Source organism: Aulonocara stuartgranti (assembly GCF_965226115.1).
Source record: "Aulonocara stuartgranti genome assembly, chromosome: 17".
Classification (NCBI taxonomy): Eukaryota; Metazoa; Chordata; class Actinopteri; order Cichliformes; family Cichlidae; genus Aulonocara; species Aulonocara stuartgranti.
The window spans coordinates 1,681,623-1,701,854 of NC_138953.1; the positions used below are offsets into that span (position 1 = coordinate 1,681,623).

The 20,232-nt window shown below is 43.1% G+C and overlaps 2 protein-coding genes across 3 annotated transcripts in view; both read left to right on the forward strand.

The window, feature by feature from the left end:
* The window catches only part of mpped1 (metallophosphoesterase domain containing 1), a 105,415-nt gene that overhangs the window by 34,677 nt on the left and 50,506 nt on the right, over positions 1-20,232 (forward strand). The gene's annotated exons all lie outside the window — the stretch shown is intronic.
* Positions 4,658-8,398, forward strand: LOC309692805 (piggyBac transposable element-derived protein 4-like). Its single transcript, XM_082511624.1, has 3 exons — positions 4,658-6,519; positions 6,712-7,649; positions 7,739-8,398. The coding sequence occupies exons 1-3, from the start codon at positions 6,390-6,392 to the stop codon at positions 8,285-8,287; spliced, it is 1,617 nt and encodes a 538-aa protein (XP_082367750.1). The 5' UTR covers positions 4,658-6,389; the 3' UTR covers positions 8,288-8,398.

Here is a 20,232-nt window from a genome sequence, read left to right on the forward strand (position 1 = left end):
CCTAGCATGTGTGTTTTAGACTGTGTGGCAGGACCCAGAGCAACCCATGCAGGCCAAATGAGAAACCATCGCTAACACCGCTACCCACTGCACCCCTGTGCTGACGAGCATCATAACAAGTTTAAATTCCTCTGTTGCAAACAAGCTCAGCAATTCATTGTCAGTCACTCGTCTTGTTTTGATCCATTGTCAGGGCTGATGGGCATTTACATGGCTAATATTTTACCAGTCTGTACAGCGAGTATTTTGACATGGTGATCAACAATGTTTGTCCTTTTTCGACCTATGCTAAAGTATGAGCTAATCCCCCACCCCCCCCCCCCCCCAACATTTAAAAGAGAGTTTTATGAACTGCAGTTCTCGTCCTCCAGTGTGATTCTTTACAAGATTTTATACTTATGAAGAAGAAAGTTCCTGAGGTCTGAGGGGACCTTTGGAATCACTAAAACTGATCAGTTATCTGCTTCTTTATTTATCTTTTGCTGGATTTGCTTTCAGTTTTCCAGGATGTGATAACATGCATGTGTGTGTGTAAGTGGTTTGATGATGGGCTGACATACTTGATGATGATGATGATGATGATCAGGTGTTTTACTGACAGGTTCCCAGGGACACTGTTTTAGTGTGTGTGTGTGTGTGTGTGTGTGTGTGTGTGTGTGTGTGTGTGTGTGTGTGTGTGTGCTGGGTAATTGGTTTGCTGTGATAGCAGGTTCCCCTGACTTTATTGCTCGGGCCACTGCAGAGAGCTGCCTGAGGTGAGCAGAGATAGATGGAAAAGTCAAGAAAGAAAAAGGCAATAGGGAATGGAGAAGTGAAAGCGCCTACGGAGGGCAGGAATCTGGGGAGAGATGTGGACAGAAACGGCGGGACAAAGGAAGAGCGGTGTGCAGATTTAGGAAGAGATTTATTCGGATTCATCAGCTGGCCCTCGCTGGTTTAATGGCCACATGATGTGATGAGTGTCTGTGCGAATGTGTGAATGTCTGGTCATGGGTTTATGCACCCTCATGTCCTCTCGCTTTTCTTGGACTACATACTTGTGTGTGTGTGTGTGTGTGTGTGTGTGTGTGTGTGTGTGTGTGTGTAAGCCCCAGGGTGTGTTCCTGCAGCACAGAGGGGCTCCAGCTGGAGGCTCTGCATGTTCTCCCCTTCTTCTGTTTGCTCCCCTCTCACCACCTTCCTTCTTAATGTCTACCCTGATTACCTTTGAGCATCCTTTCATTATTCTTTCTCTTTAATCCTCCGCTCTTTTTTTCTGTTTAACACCAATTCTCTCTTCCCTCTTCTCCTCCCTTTCTTCACCTTCTGCACGCCTGTTTCCACCCTTACCTCTTGATTTGGGAAAATTAAAGAACCACTCGTCCTTGTATTTCTTTCTCACCTTTCTAATCTCTCAATCTCCTCTTTGAAAGGAATTCGTAGATGTGGCTCTTGGCACTTTTGAATGCTGCGGCACATTATTTCACTGCTCCTCACATTTTGTCCAGATACAGTGGCAGTAACTACTTTGTATAAAGAGCTGATTGTGTTTTCTCAAACAGGATTCTTAGTTGATTGCAATATGCATTCTTAAACTGTAACGTTTTCTAAAACACCAGCGTAACCTACTCAACTTAAAAAAATCATTATTGTTAACTTTTTAGGATTTTACAGTGTAGCAGGATGGTGCTATCACTATGACCTGTGTTACCATAGTGATACCAGTGCCACGCTGTATGGCCTGTTGATCCCCCCACCCCCACCACCTCACACCCTCCACCACAAGCACTGACGTTACTACCTCCAAACTAAATGTACATGGAGCTCACAAAAGGACAGGCTCACACAGAGAACAGAAACAAGTCAAAATTTCACTAACAAGCTTCACATATTAGTTATAAAATGTCCAGTGATGGTGTGGTCAGACCTGTCACTTCAAAGCAACAAGCTTCTGGGTTCCTATGTCCGACCCGGCCTGGGCTTTTTCTGTGGGGCGTGTTCTCCCCGTGCCTGACAAGTTTGCTCTGGGTACTCCCAGAGACTTCCTCCCAGAGTCTAAAGACAAACTTCTAAGGAATTGGCTGTAGATGTGTTAGCCATGTGGTGGACTGGTGACCTGCCCAGGGTATACCTTGCCTCTTGCCTTGTGTCAGTTGGAAAAGGCTCCAGATAGTGGTGGAGAGCTCTTTCAGTCCAAAATGTTTTTAGCCTGGTTGAGATCAAGTGAATCTGATGGCCATGACTTTTGTTTCATTTGATTTTCTTCACATGAACATGTTCAGTGAGCCTTCATACTTTATGGATTGCAGAATTATGATCCTAGACGAGACCTCTGCCATTAGGAAACAAATCATTTATCATACGACACCTTAGAGCAGCTTTATATTCATTTGCAGTAACCAGTAACGCTCTTCTTTAAGCGAAACCATGCTAGTGTAACTTGTTTTGGTTTTTTTATTTGTTTTTATTTTAATGTAATTGAATTTTAATTGGGACCGTCTTTATCTCAGACCAAAAAGAGAAGAGGGGAAAATGAAAGAGCAGAAACAGTGACTCTGTTCTTTCCTTCATCATTTCCTGAGCAGTGACTGGCTTGACTTCTTCATTTCTTTCTGTCACCTATAACGTTCGTTATGCCTCCCATTTTCATCACTTGGTGTGTCTTCTTCCTCCTCCATTCCTCCATCCATCTGGCTTCACGGGCCGTTAACTCCTTCCTTCCTGCGGTCCCTCACTCCTACTTCATCCTCTCCTACTAAGAGGTATTGTGAAGCTGTGTGCTTCCTAGCAGGCCCCTACGGCTCCTCGCACACTCTGTCGTATACACAAACAGATGCACATGCAACCTTTTACTATCCCAGCTGATATTAAATCCTTCTTACTTCCAAAAGCTTCTTAATTTATCTCTTCATGTATTGAAAAATCAGACAGATGCAGGGGCATTGCTCCGTTTCCCCACTTCTGATGCTAATGTGACTTTACAAGCCATTTGTCACAAACATATTGCAGAAAGATGCTCTGTCTGAGAGCTGATGGGACAGAGCAGGAGTACTCATGTGCATGTCTCAGTCTTAGAGTAGAATGTTGAATATTATGGTGGAAGAACTGAACCGCCTCTGTCCCCTTTTTCACAGGCTGACAAGCACCAAAACAAGTTTAAAAAAAAAAAAGTGAATAAAGATCGATCTACAGTATCTACGTTTGTGTGCATGAAGGGTATGGCTGCTGTCAGAGTAAATGTGACTCGCTGATGTTAGTGGAAGTTGATTTTCTGCGTCTCTTCCTCATCACCACTCAGCCTGATTTCGTCCTCACAGATTTCCTGTGCCAATCTGAATGTGAAGTAACTCTCTGCTCTGAGTCTCTTTACCTGTTTCACATTCTGAGGGGTTAATATGAGCGCTGGTGCAGACACCAGCTGTTCATAGCACCACTACAATACTAAAGGATTATATTGTACACGATGCAGCCTAATCACACATTAATATTATTTCTTATGAAAAGATGAATAGTGGGAAAGTTTGGGTGATGAGGTACAGAGATTGTGATTAGGATGAGAGAAGGAAGACAGGATAAAGACATGTTGTGGAAGAGAGACAGAGGTTAACATAGCCACATACATGACCTAATTATGAGTTCAAACCTTAGTCTGAACTCTGTGTCTTTACTGCTTTACTGCTACGTGCTTATAAATTCATGTCTGAAAGCATTTTTTATTAAACCCAGTCTGCTGTCACCGGCTAGGTTTTCTGTCACCTTTAAACAGAGCTGAGGTCAGATACTTCAGTATTACCCTGTTAGACCACTTGGAGAACAATAGGCTGAAATATTATTATTATTTTTGGTATTGTAATATCAAGCTGATTATCCCAACTTTGACTCTTACAGGCTTTAAGTATGCATGTGGCTCATATCAGCCTAACTTTTGAGTGTACTGTTCATGAACACGCAGTGGATTTAAAAATTGCTCACAGCTATTCAGAAAAGAAAAAAAAGTAACACATGTTTAAAAATCAAGTATTGATTTATTTGTTGTGACTGTTTTGGTTTCCTGTATATATAGATTGTTTATTCACTGCATTCATTTATTTTCTATGTATTAGATAATAAGTAGGAAATAAATGTGCATAGATTTGTCTAAGTCCAATTATGGTAACAATTGCTCAAATGCAGACAGAACCAGGTCATAATTCATGCTAAGCTATAATTATAAGTGGGCTCATACTAATGTTAAAAGCTGTAATTTTCTCTACCTAGTATATTATTATTTAAGCAGGAAACCCATTACTCTACTGCCAGAGTGGCTAATTGGGACTTTCAAAGGTATTCGTCGTTAGCCCCTTAATTGTTGAGAAACTTCAATCAGATTCGGCCATCATTAGTCAATCTGATCAATGAGCTAGTTTAGCTTGTGGATAGCAATAGATTTATACAGTCCTCCAAAAAACCAAGTACACACTTGCTGCTTCTACAGGAATGAAAAGCGTTCTGAGGGTTAGTATCAGACAGATGCTGCTAATCATGCGCTTCCAAAGAGGAAGGAAAGGCACAGATTCCCAAAGTGTTTCCACTGGAAAGATGGTTAGGAAATCATGGGATAGTGCCAGAAAATGAACAATTGCAAAAGTGTTCTACTTTAAATTGTCATTATTATTATTATGTTAACACTGGAATTCCCAGCTTCTACCGTTCTACCTTTAAAAGCCGGAGAGCAGTCAAGTCAAGAAGGCTTCTACCTGAGACCCCCGCGGAGTCATCATTTTGCGTTTCTACCTTTAAAAGCCGGAGAGCAGTCAAATGCTGGAAGTGGAAGCTAAATTGGCTAGTCATTCATATGTATATTGGGTCGTTACCTAGGAATTCTGGAGGGAGGGGATTGGGGGAGAAATCAACACACATGAGTCTAGGTCCTTTGTTGCTGACATTTATTGATAAAAACAGTAGTTTCATTTCATGTTATTTCCTTTTTCATTTCAAGCAAGGAAGTGGATGTAGTTAGTAAGTAAGATATTTCAGACATTATTCTGACACAGAGGAGGAGATACTGGAATTATAATTAGTATCTATGCATGCATTTGTGATTTTGTTTGACCTTCCCATTGCTCACAATTTGAATTTGTTCACACTGCAGATGAGTGTCTCAGTCCCCAAACAAGCTCTCTTTTTCGGTGGAGAAGCAGTCTCCTCATCCGCAGTGAGTGTGGAGAAATCAACACACATGAGTCTAGGTCCTTTGTTGCTGACATTTATTGATAAAAACAGTAGTTTCATTTCATGTTATTTCCTTTTTCATTTCAAGCAAGGAAGTGGATGTAGTTAGTAAGTAAGATATTTCAGACATTATTCTGACACAGAGGAGGAGATACTGGAATTATAATTAGTATCTATGCATGCATTTGTGATTTTGTTTGACCTTCCCATTGCTTACAGTACAAAAAACCAACCATTTGTACACATATGTACTAATAATAATAAAAAGTGAGTGCAACACTGCAACCCATCACCCCGTCGTTCAGTGGTCGTTGATCAGTGGTCCATTGTGGCACCATTCAGAGCACTGGTACAATAGTACCAGCAAGATATGGGAAGACATTGCAAATGTACTTGGATTTTAGGTTGCAAGCCACCCAAAACTTGATCCCAAACTTGTCAGGTTTACTTGCAATATACTGCAGGAAACCCGTCACCCCGTCGTTCTGTGGTCCATTGTGGCACCACTGATCAACGACCACTGAACGACGGGGTGACGGGTTGCATTGTTATGTGGTCACACCCCCGTCGTTGATCAGTGGTCCATTGTGGCACCATTCAGAGCACTGGTACAATAGTACCAGCAAGATATGGGAAGACATTGCAAATGTACTTGGATTTTAGGTTGCAAGCCACCCAAAACTTGATCCCAAACTTGTCAGGTTTACTTGCAATATACTGCAGGAAACCCGTCACCCCGTCGTTCTGTGGTCCATTGTGGCACCACTGATCAACGACCACTGAACGACGGGGTGACGGGTTGCATTGTTATGTGGTCACACCCCCGTCGTTGATCAGTGGTCCATTGTGGCACCATTCAGAGCACTGGTACAATAGTACCAGCAAGATATGGGAAGACATTGCAAATGTACTTGGATTTTAGGTTGCAAGCCACCCAAAACTTGATCCCAAACTTGTCAGGTTTACTTGCAATATACTGCAGGAAACCCGTCACCCCGTCGTTCTGTGGTCCATTGTGGCACCACTGATCAACGACCACTGAACGACGGGGGTGTGACCCCGCTGATCAGTGTGACCTGACCCCACTGATCAATTGTGATCAAGGGTATATATATGATACAATCTCACTGCACTTAGCCTAACCCTTCATTGCCCTGAAGAATCCTGTGGTGTACGGACCTCCTCTCCAAGGAAAGAAAATGCAGAGAAGACTCACCACCCAGCAGGCGTTGGAAATGATCCTGGCGGAAGTCGACCCTTGTGACTCGGATGGAGAAGACCTAGAAGTTCAGCCGGATTCGGACTCAGAGCTGTCTGATCAGTCTTCCGGTTAGTTTCATTTCATGTTATTTCCTTTTTCATTTCAAGCAAGGAAGTGGATGTAGTTAGTAAGTAAGATATTTCAGACATTATTCTGACACAGAGGAGGAGATACTGGAATTATAATTAGTATCTATGCATGCATTTGTGATTTTGTTTGACCTTCCCATTGCTCACAATTTGAATTTGTTCACACTGCAGATGAGGAGACTGCTTCTCCACCGAAAAAGAGAGCTTGTTTGGGGACTGAGACAGCGAAAGATGGCACAGTGTGGCGTGAAGAACATGTGGGGACCCGTCTCCCTTTCACCCCTATAGAACCGTACGCTGCAGATGGAGAGCCAACGGCTAAGGCCAGGAGAAGTATCTTGAGTCGCCTTCAGAGCTTCCTGTGTTTCATCACTCTTGACATGCTTCGTAGCATTCAAGAATGGACTATTCAACATGCACAGCAAACGGAGCATGTTTGTTGGTTCATGGACCTCCCTGAACTAATGGCATTTATTGCTATTGTCATCTTGCGGGGGGTTTACAGGGTTCCATCTGTAAATGACTGCTGGTCAGCAAACCTGGGAAACCCACAGATAATTGGAACTATGGCACGAAACCGCTTCCAAGACATCATGCAACACCTACGCTTTGATGACAAGTCCACCCGCTGTGATCGAGCAAAGACTGATAAGTTCGCAGCAATTTCCAGTGTGTGGGGATCATTTGTCACCAACTGCATCACGTGCTACAACCCTGGTCTACATATCACCATCAATGAACAGCTTTTCCCATCAAAAACTCGGTGCAGTTTCCTGCAGTATATTGCCAGTAAACCGGACAAGTTTGGGATCAAGTTTTGGGTGGCTTGCGACCTAAAATCCAAGTACATTTGCAATGTCTTCCCATATCTTGGCAAGGACCCCAATCGTCCCACTGGGGAGAGACTTTCCGAAAATGTAGTTATGAGGCTGATGGAACCATTCCTGGACAAGGGCAGAAATGTTACCACTGACAATTTTTTCACATCGCTTTCACTTGCGCAAAAACTTCTTAGACGGAAAACCACCATCCTCGGCACAGTCAACAAGATTCGCAGGGAAATTCCTCAATCCACTAGACAGACAGATCGCAATGAATTCACCACTCAGGTATGTTGCAGGTCTTTTGTGGTTCTATGTTTATGTGTTTCATTGTGTGTAAAAGGGCTATGGAATTAACAATTTATCTTATTTCTTAGGTGTTTTCAACCTCTGCTGCCACGCTGACGGCGTATGCGGCCAAACGGAAGAAGACAGTATATATTCTTAGCAGCATGCACAGCGTGGTTCAGACCGAAAACACTACCAAAAGGAAGCCAAACACTGTCACCCTTTACAACAAGACAAAGTGTGGCGTGGATGTGATGGACCAGATGGTTCGGGAGTACACTGTCCGCAAAGGAACACGGCGCTGGCCAGTTGCCGTGTTTTATAACATGATTGACATGGCAGCACTGAATGCACATGTGCTGTATCAAGAATGCACCGGGACGAAGGAAAGACGGGTGGACTTCCTGGTAGCCCTTGCAACCGAATTGGCTCACTCTCATGTAGCTGCGAAGAAGGAAAGAAAAGAACAGTTGCTTCGGACACAACCCTCCACACCGAGCCCTGGAAAAAGGGCCACGTGTCAGGTCAAACACAGATGCAAAAAAAATCAGGCCACTGTGCGATGTGTTCACTGCTACAGGTACACATGTGGTAAATGCAGGCGACAGATACCGTGGCAGTGCCAGGATTGTGAGTGATTGCTGAAAATGTTGTAATGTACTCACTCAATTTTTGTTATTATTTGTAAACATGTGTACAAACGGTTGGTTTTTTTTCTATTTTCATCAATAAATGTCAGCAACAAAGGACCTACATGTGTGTTGAGTTCTCCCTAAGATGGCATACTGAAACACTCCAAGTGTTTGCAAGTAAACCTGACAAGTTTGGGATCAAGTTTTGGGTGGCTTGCAACCTAAAATCCAAGTACATTTGCAATGTCTTCCCATATCTTGCTGGTACTATTGTACCAGTGCTCTGAATGGTGCCACAATGGACCACTGATCAACGACCACTGAACGACGGGGTGACGGGTTGCAGTGTTGCACTCACTTTTTATTATTATTAGTACATATGTGTACAAATGGTTGGTTTTTTGTACTGTAAGCAATGGGAAGGTCAAACAAAATCACAAATGCATGCATAGATACTAATTATAATTCCAGTATCTCCTCCTCTGTGTCAGAATAATGTCTGAAATATCTTACTTACTAACTACATCCACTTCCTTGCTTGAAATGAAAAAGGAAATAACATGAAATGAAACTACTGTTTTTATCAATAAATGTCAGCAACAAAGGACCTAGACTCATGTGTGTTGATTTCTCCCCCAATCCCCTCCCTCCAGAATTCCTAGGTAACGACCCAATATACATATGAATGACTAGCCAATTTAGCTTCCACTTCCAGCATTTGACTGCTCTCCGGCTTTTAAAGGTAGAAACGCAAAATGATGACTCCGCGGGGGTCTAAGGTACTACCCCGAAATGACTGCTCTCCGGGGGTGTAAGTGTTAATGATCATCATCATCTGGACCATGATGATACTCATTGGTTTTTGTAGTATAGTACCGAGGTGTGAATTAGGTTGTTATCTCAGGTGGATAAAAAGCAGGAACAAAACAAATCCTTTGTAATTAATTTGCTAATCAGTCGTCATTTAAACGTGGGAGGCCATGCCCGAGTAAAAACCCGTCATTGTTAAGGAAATTCTATTTCACAGCTTGTACATGCTTGGACCCCAATCAGGAGCTTTCACCCTGTTTGCCCTTTAAGCCACACAGACACATATTTGGCCAAGTGTCAGGTGTTCATTTTCATGTCCATGTTGTGTTGATACAAATGATGTTGTCATGTGTGTTATACTTCTATTGTCATCATAGTCCTCCACGTTTTCCTTTTACTCGCGATGTTTGTCGAAGAAATGCTACTTTATTGAAAAAGGATTGCGTTTTTGCAACATTTGTGTTACTGTGAGTAAATGGAAGATGCTGCCCTTTTAGCTACACTGTATATAATTAATTGAATACTAAAATTACATTATTTCATACTTGCGATGGTGCGCAGCTGTGATTTATTGGCTAAAATGTTAGATTCTAGCTTTTCTAAAAAATGGGAAAGAAGACATAACGATGCTGCGGTGAGACTTCTTTAGTTGTTCCAGTATGTTATTGTTTCAGTAGTTTTTCTTCTGTTGCCGAATTGTGTGTTTCATCAGTATGAGCTTCCCTTAGAGATAATCGTAAAAGCCAGTATTTGAGATAAAGGTGTTCTTTCATATACAAAATCCTAGATGAGTGCATTTTGTATTTAGGAATAATTTTCCGAGCAAAGAATTCTGAGGACTTTTTATTAATTGAACTGAATCCTGCTTTTAAAAACACCAAAAATCCGATATTCACACGAAAAGTACATAATAGTTTCACCAGCTGGTATCACAGATCTTGGATGCTTGGTATCTCAGAACTACTCTCTACTCATAATTTAGCAACTAAGATTCTAGGCAGCAGAAACCAATCTGGCAACCTCGGCAGATGACATCTGAGTCATTATTAATAATGAGCTGCATGGCCGGGACACGCAGCTTTGCACATTTATGGAGCCGCTCCCCCACCAGCACAAATGCAGCCACGAGTATGCGCTTCTCGCTCTGCACAACTTTTTTATATCGGTAGCCAATAGAGTAGAAAGTCACGTCTGATAGAAGCAGGAATGAAAACATCTCCAACAAAAGCATCTATCACAATAATTCACTCCTTTCTCTGTGTTACATTTTTCTAAACAGTGGCCAATCATGTGTGTAATGTTTTTCCAGCTGAAGTAATCTGCACACGTGACACATTTGTTCAGTGTAAGTTTGTCACAGGTTATGTTTTATTCAGATTGATCTGCTCGTGACTGCAGCTTTACTCATGACACCAGGAAGTATCAACAGTTGATACAGCTGGATGTACTTATATCAGTGCTTAAAGAAATCAGTGATTAATCTGACTATGTAAGAGTTTATGATTAACTGTGGAAGTCATTGTAAACAATAATGTTTGTTTTTATTCATTTGTTTGTTTTTTTAAATGAACTCAAAGAAAAACAAAGTTAGTGTGTTTCCAGCTGCTGTTCAGGATAAACAGCATTTGGATGAAACCATGTCAGTGTGGGATTTGCTGTTTATGATGGAGATTTCACTGTTTCCTGACTTTTCTAAACTCAAATTCAGTCAGTTTATAATCATAAAATAAGTCACGTTTAAATAACAATAATACTAGTCCTGCAAAAAATCATGCTTCTCTGTGTGCTGCTTACCTTTGACAAAACAGAAAAACCTTTCAACAAGAGATAATAAAAGCAGCAAAATTTGAATTTGAAACAAATTCCATCAACCACCAACCCCCTGAAGATTGGCTGTTCAGATGGACGCACACACGCACACGCACAGACACACACGTGTGTTTAGCCAGGTGCGACATGAAGTAGGTAAAAGCCAAAGTGTCCTTAGTTTTGAGGTTTGTCATTAACGTGTAGAAGTACAGGCTCCCACCAGGGTTAGGGTCAAGATTATCTCCTGATGTCATCTTTTCAGGCAACCCCTTGTATACATAACATGTATTTGTCCTCTTGTGGTCAAACATATGAAGGCAAATTTGAAATTCTGCATTTTACCTCAAACCACATTTTCCCTAACCTACCACAGTGGTTCACTGCCTAAACGTAATAAAACAAACACAGATACGTGTAAAACCAAAGTCTCAATATAACATTGCCAGACTGTCTCCTCTCCTGAGCATTTGAGTGATTTCAGTCTGATAAATAAAGGCTGTGATTTTTTATTACACGAGACTCAGAAGAAACACTTCTAACTGCTAAAAATCACCGTTTCCTTTTACCTGAGCGTGGCTCTCGAGACTTATGTGTTCCTACTAAAGTCCCTCCTATTTCAACATGCTCATCATTATGAATGCAACACTGTAGCTCAGTGACGTGCTTTTTATTGGTTTTGGACAACAATGCAGTAGAAAAGAATATACTGTAAGGCTGTGATACATCATCCCTGTTAGCTGGATACAGTCATTGTTGGGTTGAGTCTTTTCATGAGAACCAAAATCTAATATCCTATTTTCCAATTTTCTATGTGAGAGAAGAACGTAAAACCTTGACGGGTGTCTGTTTAGCTTCAGGCTGTTTGACAGATGCTTAGAATAATTGAATTTTAGAGGGCAGCAATTATAACTTGGGAGCTAATGGGGTTAGAGACTTGATTTCAGATTCTAAGGAACGTTTTATAGAGTTAAGATATACAGTAGCTACCTTAAATGTCTTTGTCTGTCTGTCCTTACGTCTTTGAGTTTTTTCTAAAATATTGGGGCAATGAAAGCAGCACGTGAGCAGGAGGCCGGGAGGTTCCTATAGTGTTGATCCAAAAAAGTTCAATTTCTTTAAACATATATAATGACGGTCTCTGAGGAGCGGATAACAGGCGGAGGAGACGGCTCATTCACAGACACACAGAAATCACAAAGGCATGAGAGGGACAAAGTAGTGTGTTTGTTGATGGGGGATTTGCACGGAGTGACAGGGGAGAGAAAGCGAGAGACCCTGTTTTCTTCTTTAAATGAAAACGGCAGAAATTTATCGCTCCCCACTGCTCCGTGTGGAATAATTAAGGACGGAGATGCAAAAGACTCCTTAATTAGATTTTTTAATTATTGAGGATTCACTTCTCCTTCTATAGTGGCCCAATTAAGAAAGCTCATCAAAAACTAAAGAGATGAAGAGAGGCCGTTTTCCTCTTTCTTCATCTCCTCCTCCTCCCTATCCCCCTCCATCTCATCTTCCTCCTCCCTCTCCTCCTCCATCTTCCCTTTCTAAGCTCCCTCATTTGACAGAAATGGACTACCTGCGTTGTGTTTGATGGCTTGTCCTCACTGATGAGCGGCAAACGGAAGGGACTCTCACTGACTTTAATTAACTTGCTTGTTTTCACGGCCCTGGTGAAAGTAAGAGAGAAGGGGGGAGGGGTGGAAAACGAAGAGGTAAAATACAGTAATAGTGTGCAGAGCTTCTCCTTTAGTGATAATGAGTCTAATGATGGTGGAGATGGCATCAAGGTACTGTGACCTTGTTTCTCTTCTTTAAGCTTTTAGAGTTTGCTTTGTTCTTGTTCTGATGAGGAGAGACTTCAGAGAAAGTTTTGACAGATGGAGGGAAACGGGAAATAACAGACAACTTTTGAAAACACACCATCAGTGGAGATGTGAGTTTTAGCCCACTGAGTACAAATTGTGTAGATGACCATTTTGCAGATCAGTCAGTTTTAAACTGATTCCCTGCCTCCCGGCCAGCCATTGGTTTCACTTCATTTCAGGATGCTTTGAAAACAACGTGCAGGCCCTGATTACAGGTCGGCAGCTAATCCATAACTAAATCCGTTTTACAGTGTTGTGTTGTAGCATGGCTCCACTTAGTGAGCACTTCACACATGTTTATGTGCACTCTGGCTTCAGAGGCGTAAACACCGCTGCTGAATTCAGAGAGTACGTACTGACACGAAGGCGCTGAGGTTTAGAGCTCACTCTCAGTTCTGGAGTGTTGGAGATATTTTCACCTCTGAAACACACAAGCCCCTTTCACACATGCGAGCCTACCTGTTAATCTGGCACTATTTCAGTGCGTCAGCTTCCTGTGTGAACCGTCACCGTCAGGTTTCCATAAAAAGGTCCTGACCTGACCAGATCAGACTTTGTACGATTGACACACTTTTTTCTGCTTCCAGCAGTGATCATTAGTATAACCTGAATACAGTCTGGGTTTGACAACAAACTAACAACAGGAGCTGTTGTTAGTTTGTTGCTTACAGCCATCAGTACGAGACTTTCTTTGAGTTTACTGAGGTTACCGATTTTACGCCACCAGGATCCATCCATGAGCATTTTCCAAAGAAAGAGAGTTGCAAAGAGAAAGGTTTAAATACATCTAATCCTTTATTCCAGACATTGATCAATCGAGTCCTCAGTTTATTCTAACAGCAAATGACACTGTGCACTTTACTTCCAAAAGATGGGCCATTACACAGCCGCAGGAAATAAAGTGTTCAAGCTACAACTGTTTGAGCTTCTAGGGCAGCAGAGTGGTTAGCACCATCACCGCACGGTAAGAAGGCTGTAGGTTTGAATCCTTTCTGTGTTGAATGTTCGCCCTGTTTCTGTTTTTCTCCCAGTCAGTTATTTTTGGTTATACGTGTGAATATGAGCATCAGTGGTTGAGTGGCTGTGTCAGTCCTGTGACAGACTGGCAACCTGTCCCGGGTGGAGCCTTCTTATTTTCCTGCGACAGCTGGGATAGGTCCCAGGCAATCCTGGATTACATACAGAAAGTGGAAGAAGATGGATGGGTTTGGAATTCCAGACAAGTTATCTGATTAGTATCAGAATATAGCACCCACGAATCCTAATGAATCTCTGAATGAAGACATAAACTACATTAATGTGATGAAGTCTAACTCCTGTATGAACAAACTTATAGAACAAAACATATTTGCTTTCTTAGCAAGTGACCTCTTGTGATTTGCTTCAATAATGACACCCACTTCAGTAAAGCTGACCTACCGGCTACGTTTTAGTTAAAAAAGGGGAAATCTAACTCAAGGTTCTCAGCTTGGGATTCTGCAAAAAGCAAAAAGCAGATCTTCTCTGGAAAATTAAGAATGAATGAAGCCTCGAAATTTAATATGAACACAGGCTTTATTCCAAAATGTGTTGTTTTCGTTGGTTTCAGGGTTTTTTCTTAAATGTCAACTCATGTGTAAATGTCTACACATCTGGATAGCGCTTGATTGGCTGAAGGCTTTCAGCAGGTAACAACTGGTTACTGGTTCAATCCTGTGTGAATCTTAATTCCCTCTTTCACTGAGCAAACCAGGACACCAGTAGCTTTGTGTGTTTGTGTGCAGTTTTTGCTAAAAAGGTTGAAGAAGTTTGGAAAACAAAGTTAGTTTCAGAGAAAGACATTTCTTTACCTGTGTGCCGGTCACAAATATTGAAAATGTTCTTTATTTTAAGAAAGTGTACTTTTTTGATCCCCGTTGGGAAATTCCTCTCTGCATTTAACCCATTCACTCAGTGAAGCAGTGGGCAGCCATTGGGCGCCCGGGGAGCAGTGTGTAAGGACGGTACCTTACTCAGGGGTACCTCAGAGTAGCTGTTCAGGGGAATCGAGCCCCCGACCTTCCGATCACAGGGCCACCACTCTACCTACTGAGCTATCCCTGCCCGTTCTCACTCCCGAGGCGTAACATCCTGACGATTTGTCACTTCTCACGGCGTTCCTGAAGAGCGCGAAAGGTGACCTTCTGCATTCTTATGCTACGAGCCGGGTTATGGATGAAATCCAGTAGGATGACGGTCCCGCATTAATACGCGTTCAAGGAATGTATTCCAGCCCTAACCAGCACTTTAATGACGTTAGATAGTGTTTTCCAAAGCAATTTAAGTCAAATGAACGAACATGTGTAGATTGATTCCAAACGGTTCTCATGTTTCCTCATTTTTCCGATCTCGTGGTGGCCGAAATGGTAAATGGCCTGTATTTATATAGCACTTTACTAGTCCCTAAGGACCCCAAAGCACTTTACATATCCTGTCATCCACCCATTCACACACACATTCACACACTGGTGATGGCAGCTACATTGTAGCCACAGCCACCCTGGGGCGCACTGACAGAGGCGAGGCTGCCGGACACTGGCGCCACCGGGCCCTCTGACCACCACTAGTAGGCAACGGGTGAAGTGTCTTGCCCAAGGACACAACGACCCAGACTGTCCAAGCCGGGGCTCGAACCGGCAACCTTCCGATTACAAGGCGAACTCCCAACTCTTGAGCCACGATCATCCCGAAAGCGTAACATGTTGACGATTTGTCACCTAGCCTAAAATATTACGGTTTGGGAGTGTTGTTACTTTTTAAAACTCTGGATGTAAAATGTTCACATTATTGTATTATTATATATCTTTATGGTAAACAATAATTGAACTCAGAGGAACAAACATCAGCGGCTGGGAGGAAAGCAATCCATTAAAAACCCAAATGTTACGTATGCACTGGAATACTATGTAATGCATGCACAGTCTGTAGTCAACGCGCTGTATCATGCAGCAGCGTGCTCCTGTAAAGATAAAAAGATGGCGAGACATACAGTTGGGAGTTCATGCTTTTCTAGGCCTCCTCACCAGAGCCCCAACTAAATTAACATCGGAGTCACTCTGAGATTCTTGAGCTCCCCCGAGACTTGTTCTCTCCTCCATCCGTCTCCCCTCCTCCATCCCTTCTCCCACACCACCATCCCCATAGCACTTACGTTCCCAAAGGACCCAAATAAAGTAGCCTAAGAACACTGAACATTAATAAACAGATACTTAAGGGGGTTGGTAACGGATAGAAGGGGAAAAATGGCCTACTTTAACACTCGTCACTCCCCACCACCACCTTCTCCACCCATTCCCTTTTCTGTCTTCCTGTTCCTCTTCAATTTCATCTTTATCTCCTTCCTAAGTGCTGTGTGCTGCCCCGTAGCAGAATAAACAGTTATGGAGGGAAGAAGAGCAGAAGGGAGGACATTTACTGTGTCGTTTCCCTCAAGGGATTTCTCTTTAAATTACCTGTTAAATGGCCTCCAGGGGTAGGACTTATGTGCACGGGTGTGTGTCAGCATTTGTATGTGTATTTGTGTTATGGCATGCTCTGGGGCATTTCCCTCCATTTCACACATGCCTTCCCTGCTCAAGGCACGCACAATTGTTGAGAAAAAAATAAATTAAAGTGATTCTGTCCTTATGTTCCTCCTCGCCTCGCCACACACACACACACACACACACACACACACACACACACACACACACGCACACACACACACACACAGCACTCCCTGCCTCTCTGTCTCGGCAGTTCATCTGTGAGCGGCGATGTTCAGGGTTTGATCACAGAGACACGGGCGACGGGACGCAGTGGACGCTGAAAGAAATGTCCACGCCGGGAAGTCTCATTTCCCCGTCTTCTAAATGCCGTTTCATTTGTTGCAGCAGTTTTGCAAAAACAAACGTCTTCACTGTGAAAAAAGGCAGATTAACTCAGAGTGAACCACTTGCATTAAAATGAGGGTTGCAAGCAAGACAAACATGTTGATGCGCTGAAATTGAGGCACGTTTTCTCACCAATTTTCTTTTTAGGGAATGCTGAGATTCCCGTCTTTGCATACTCTCACGCTGCTAGGACTATTTAATTGTAATTTGCATTGTTATTTTCTTGTCAAAGGTTGCAGTTTATTATCTTGTAGTGTTTGTATCACAATTTTCTGTAACTATAGATTTTAAAACTGTGTTTACTAGAATTTAAAACAGCATAAACTAACTGCTTTGAACTGTTGTTTTTTCATGTAAGTAGGGGGTTCATGGTAACCCCGTTGTCATGTTTAGGTAGGAACCAGGAATAATATCCACAGGCTATCAAGATATCAGGCTGTCAAACGAGCAGGCTGATGAGCACTGGCACAACATGGAATTTGGCAACCCCCCCGAAAGACGATAATTATGACACAGAACACTGAGAGAGATAAAAAAATTCTGGATTAGATGTGCTGGAAGAGTCATGTAGACTGAAAAGGCTAACCACCATTATTAAGGCAGCAGAGGCAAGAGGACAAGCTGGACATGTACTGAAAATCACATTTTGTAAAACGTTTTCTTGCTACCTACTAGTTTTACTGCCTAGATGAATTCTGTCCTGTCACACTAAAACATATCATAAGTCAAGCTAATAAAGCTGCACAAAGGAAAACCTCAACTTTGGTAAGAAAATGAAGCATTAATGATATTATAGTCATTTTTCTTCCGTTTCCTTTAATGATCGTTGATTTGTCTGGTTCCTGGAATGAAACTTTTTAATTGTTACTAAATTAGCACTTTGTTTTATTTCACTGCTACAGCACAGAACACTGTGGGATCGCGTTTAAAGACAGAATGTTACAGTTCTACCTAAAAATGCAATTTAGCAACCAACACAGGAACTGTGCTTTGCCTTGAGGCATCTCTCAGGTGCGAGTTTACATACTGAGACTGCTGTCTGTGGTGTGGATGGTCTTGCTGTTCGGCGACAAATTTCTGCCTGTTCAGTTGTGGCACGGCAGCGCAAAATAGCGGTTCCAGTATCTCCCTCAGAGCTGGGCTGGAAATTTCTCAGGACGACGTGATGTTCTTTGCATTTTGCCAGTTAATCGCTAGTCCCAGCCAGTTTCTTTTTATTGAAGTGATTAAAGTGTTTTGGGTGAATTTCTTTCTTTAAACCTAATCAAATGCTCAGTTGAAATGGGTATTCTTCCAAGAACTAATTTGCATCTGAAACAAGAGCAATTAATTCACCCAAATGGCAGGAATTTGCAAAATTATTATTGATTCTTGAAATCTGACTTAAATAACTTGTTAAGGTGCATGTTTATTAGCAACAAAACCAAGGAACACATATTGGTAGGATTTGAAGGCTCAGCATGCCAACTTAAATGAGGTTTCCTGAGAACAGGATATTTTTTGCAGTGTGCAGGGACTTCCTCCAGGGCAGCTCGGTGAGCCGCGCTGCAGCGTGTCCCTTCTGCCGCGCTGGCAGGTCTTACCGTTTGCCCAAACCCCATCCTGGATGAAGGAGAGGAAGGCACCCTACCACCCCTCTTTCCAGGCCGCTGCCCATCCACCTCCCCTGAACAAGCCACTAGCTCTGGATGAGCTGGCTAATCTCCACGATTCATGTGCTGAAGCGCGGGAGTCCGCAGGAGAGAAGATGAGCTACGAGAAGGGGAGGGGGGGGAGGTGTCTGGTAGTGGTGGGGTACTCTGGTCCTTTTTTTCCTCGTTTCTTTCTGTTCCTTTCTTCTCCTCTCCCCCGCCCCTCGTTTCCTTCTCTTCACCGGAGAACTTTGAAATAATTTGCGTCTCATGGGTTTTTTACATATTCTAATTTCCAACTAAATGGGACATCTGTTTGAGAAAAGGAAGATTTGCCACGGTTGCCAAGGCAACTATCACTCTGAAAGAAGGGGAGGGGGGTAGGTTGCGGGAGGAAAGGGAAAAAAAAAAGTCCGACAGCTTTTATGGACAGAATTAGACTTTGGTGGAATATTATCCCTGCAAGACAAACAGCAGTGAGGCCTGTTGTCTTCTTCTCCCCCTCTTAGTGTTTCCATCATCTGTTATCCCAGTTCCCCCTCTCCCCTTCTGTCTGCTTGTCTCTCTTTATCAGTGCTTTTCATTTTCACACCCTCGTGTTCACCTCCTTTTTCTCCATTTCCCTTCCTAGCCCCTCTTTTTCTGTCTTTCTGTGTCCCTCATGCTGCAGCATCATCAGAAATATCAGCGTGAAATCTGCCTCCAATTAGAGGCATAAAGCCCCCACCCCCACCTGCGTCCAGCCCCCAGCCTCCCACCCATGACAGCTTTTCCGCTGTCTGAGGCGTCTCATCCACGGAGCCGAAGCCCACCTCACACTCTCTGGTAATTGGTTATTGTTTGGAACAGGAAGGGACAAATGTGCTTCCCCCAGCGCTTCTAAATGCAAGTTAAACTGCCCTTCATTATGAATGCACAGTAAAGAATGGCTTTGTTAATGGGGGAGGAGGGGCGGGGGTGTAAAATGTCACACGCAACAATTGAGGCACGACGAGGAGCTGGAAACGAATTCTTTCTCCTTCCTTCCCCTGACATTTCATGGAGCTTTCTTTGAAGGCGAAGCTGGAAAACAGGTGAAGTGGTGCCGGGTAAGTGCGTATTCCCGTTAAATCCCAGCCTGCAGAGAAGGGATTAGACTTGGAGAAAAATGAAACGGCCTGTTAACAGTGGTCGAGAACAAATCGCCTTTATCGCTGTCGATATTGTTAAAAGTATCGATCGGTGGCTGCAGTGGTGCTTGGGATAACTGTCTACTGGCATCTCACAAACACATTGTAACAGGTTTTCGCAGTGAAATGGAGCCTCGCTCCCGGCTCCTACGCAAACCTCCAACCAGTGCTTGATTGGAAGGTGCCAGAACGTAAGACTAGCAGCCTACATAGCAGCACTAATATTAAAACAAAGCCTTTTCATCTTGTTTAGAACACACACTGTGCCTTAATGTGAGCCATCAGGCACTTGTTGATAGAAATAAATAGAAAAGAGCAGTAACGTCATACTGATATTTAGAGCACAGGTCACTGAAAATCAGTTCTCATTTTTGATTACAGCTAAACATTTTAACATCAGCTGAATCTCTCCTCCGGGTGGGTGAATCCCAGTTTCTCACCTAAGCTGTCCGGTTTGCCTCATTATTTCTGTCTGGTTCGGTTAGTCCACTGTGAAAGCTGTCAGCCACAGAGACTTAACATGGCTGAGTAGAGGCCCACTCACTCCACTCCCAGTCCCCAAAATCAGACTTGAATGTGATGTCCCTCATCTCCTCGAGCTGCACAGGTGGGCGAGCGACACAGCAACTCACCCACCTGCTCTCGAAGACAAACGCACACAGAGACGCACACACCGCAGCGTTCACCAGGGAGGCTTACGCAGCACTCAAACCATGTGCTCTGATCCAGCTCGTCCTCATCCGCTGCACATCCAGAACACTCTCCCAGCCTCCGCAG

Excerpts from the sequence above, each read along its gene's own strand:
- LOC309692805 (XM_082511624.1), top strand. The coding sequence starts at position 6,390 with ATGCAGAGAAGACTCACCACCCAGCAGGCGTTGGAAATGATCCTGGCG. Across the intron at positions 6,520-6,711 it reads GCTGTCTGATCAGTCTTCCG|ATGAGGAGACTGCTTCTCCA; the intron begins GTTAGTTTCATT and ends TTCACACTGCAG. Across the intron at positions 7,650-7,738 it reads GCAATGAATTCACCACTCAG|GTGTTTTCAACCTCTGCTGC; the intron begins GTATGTTGCAGG and ends CTTATTTCTTAG.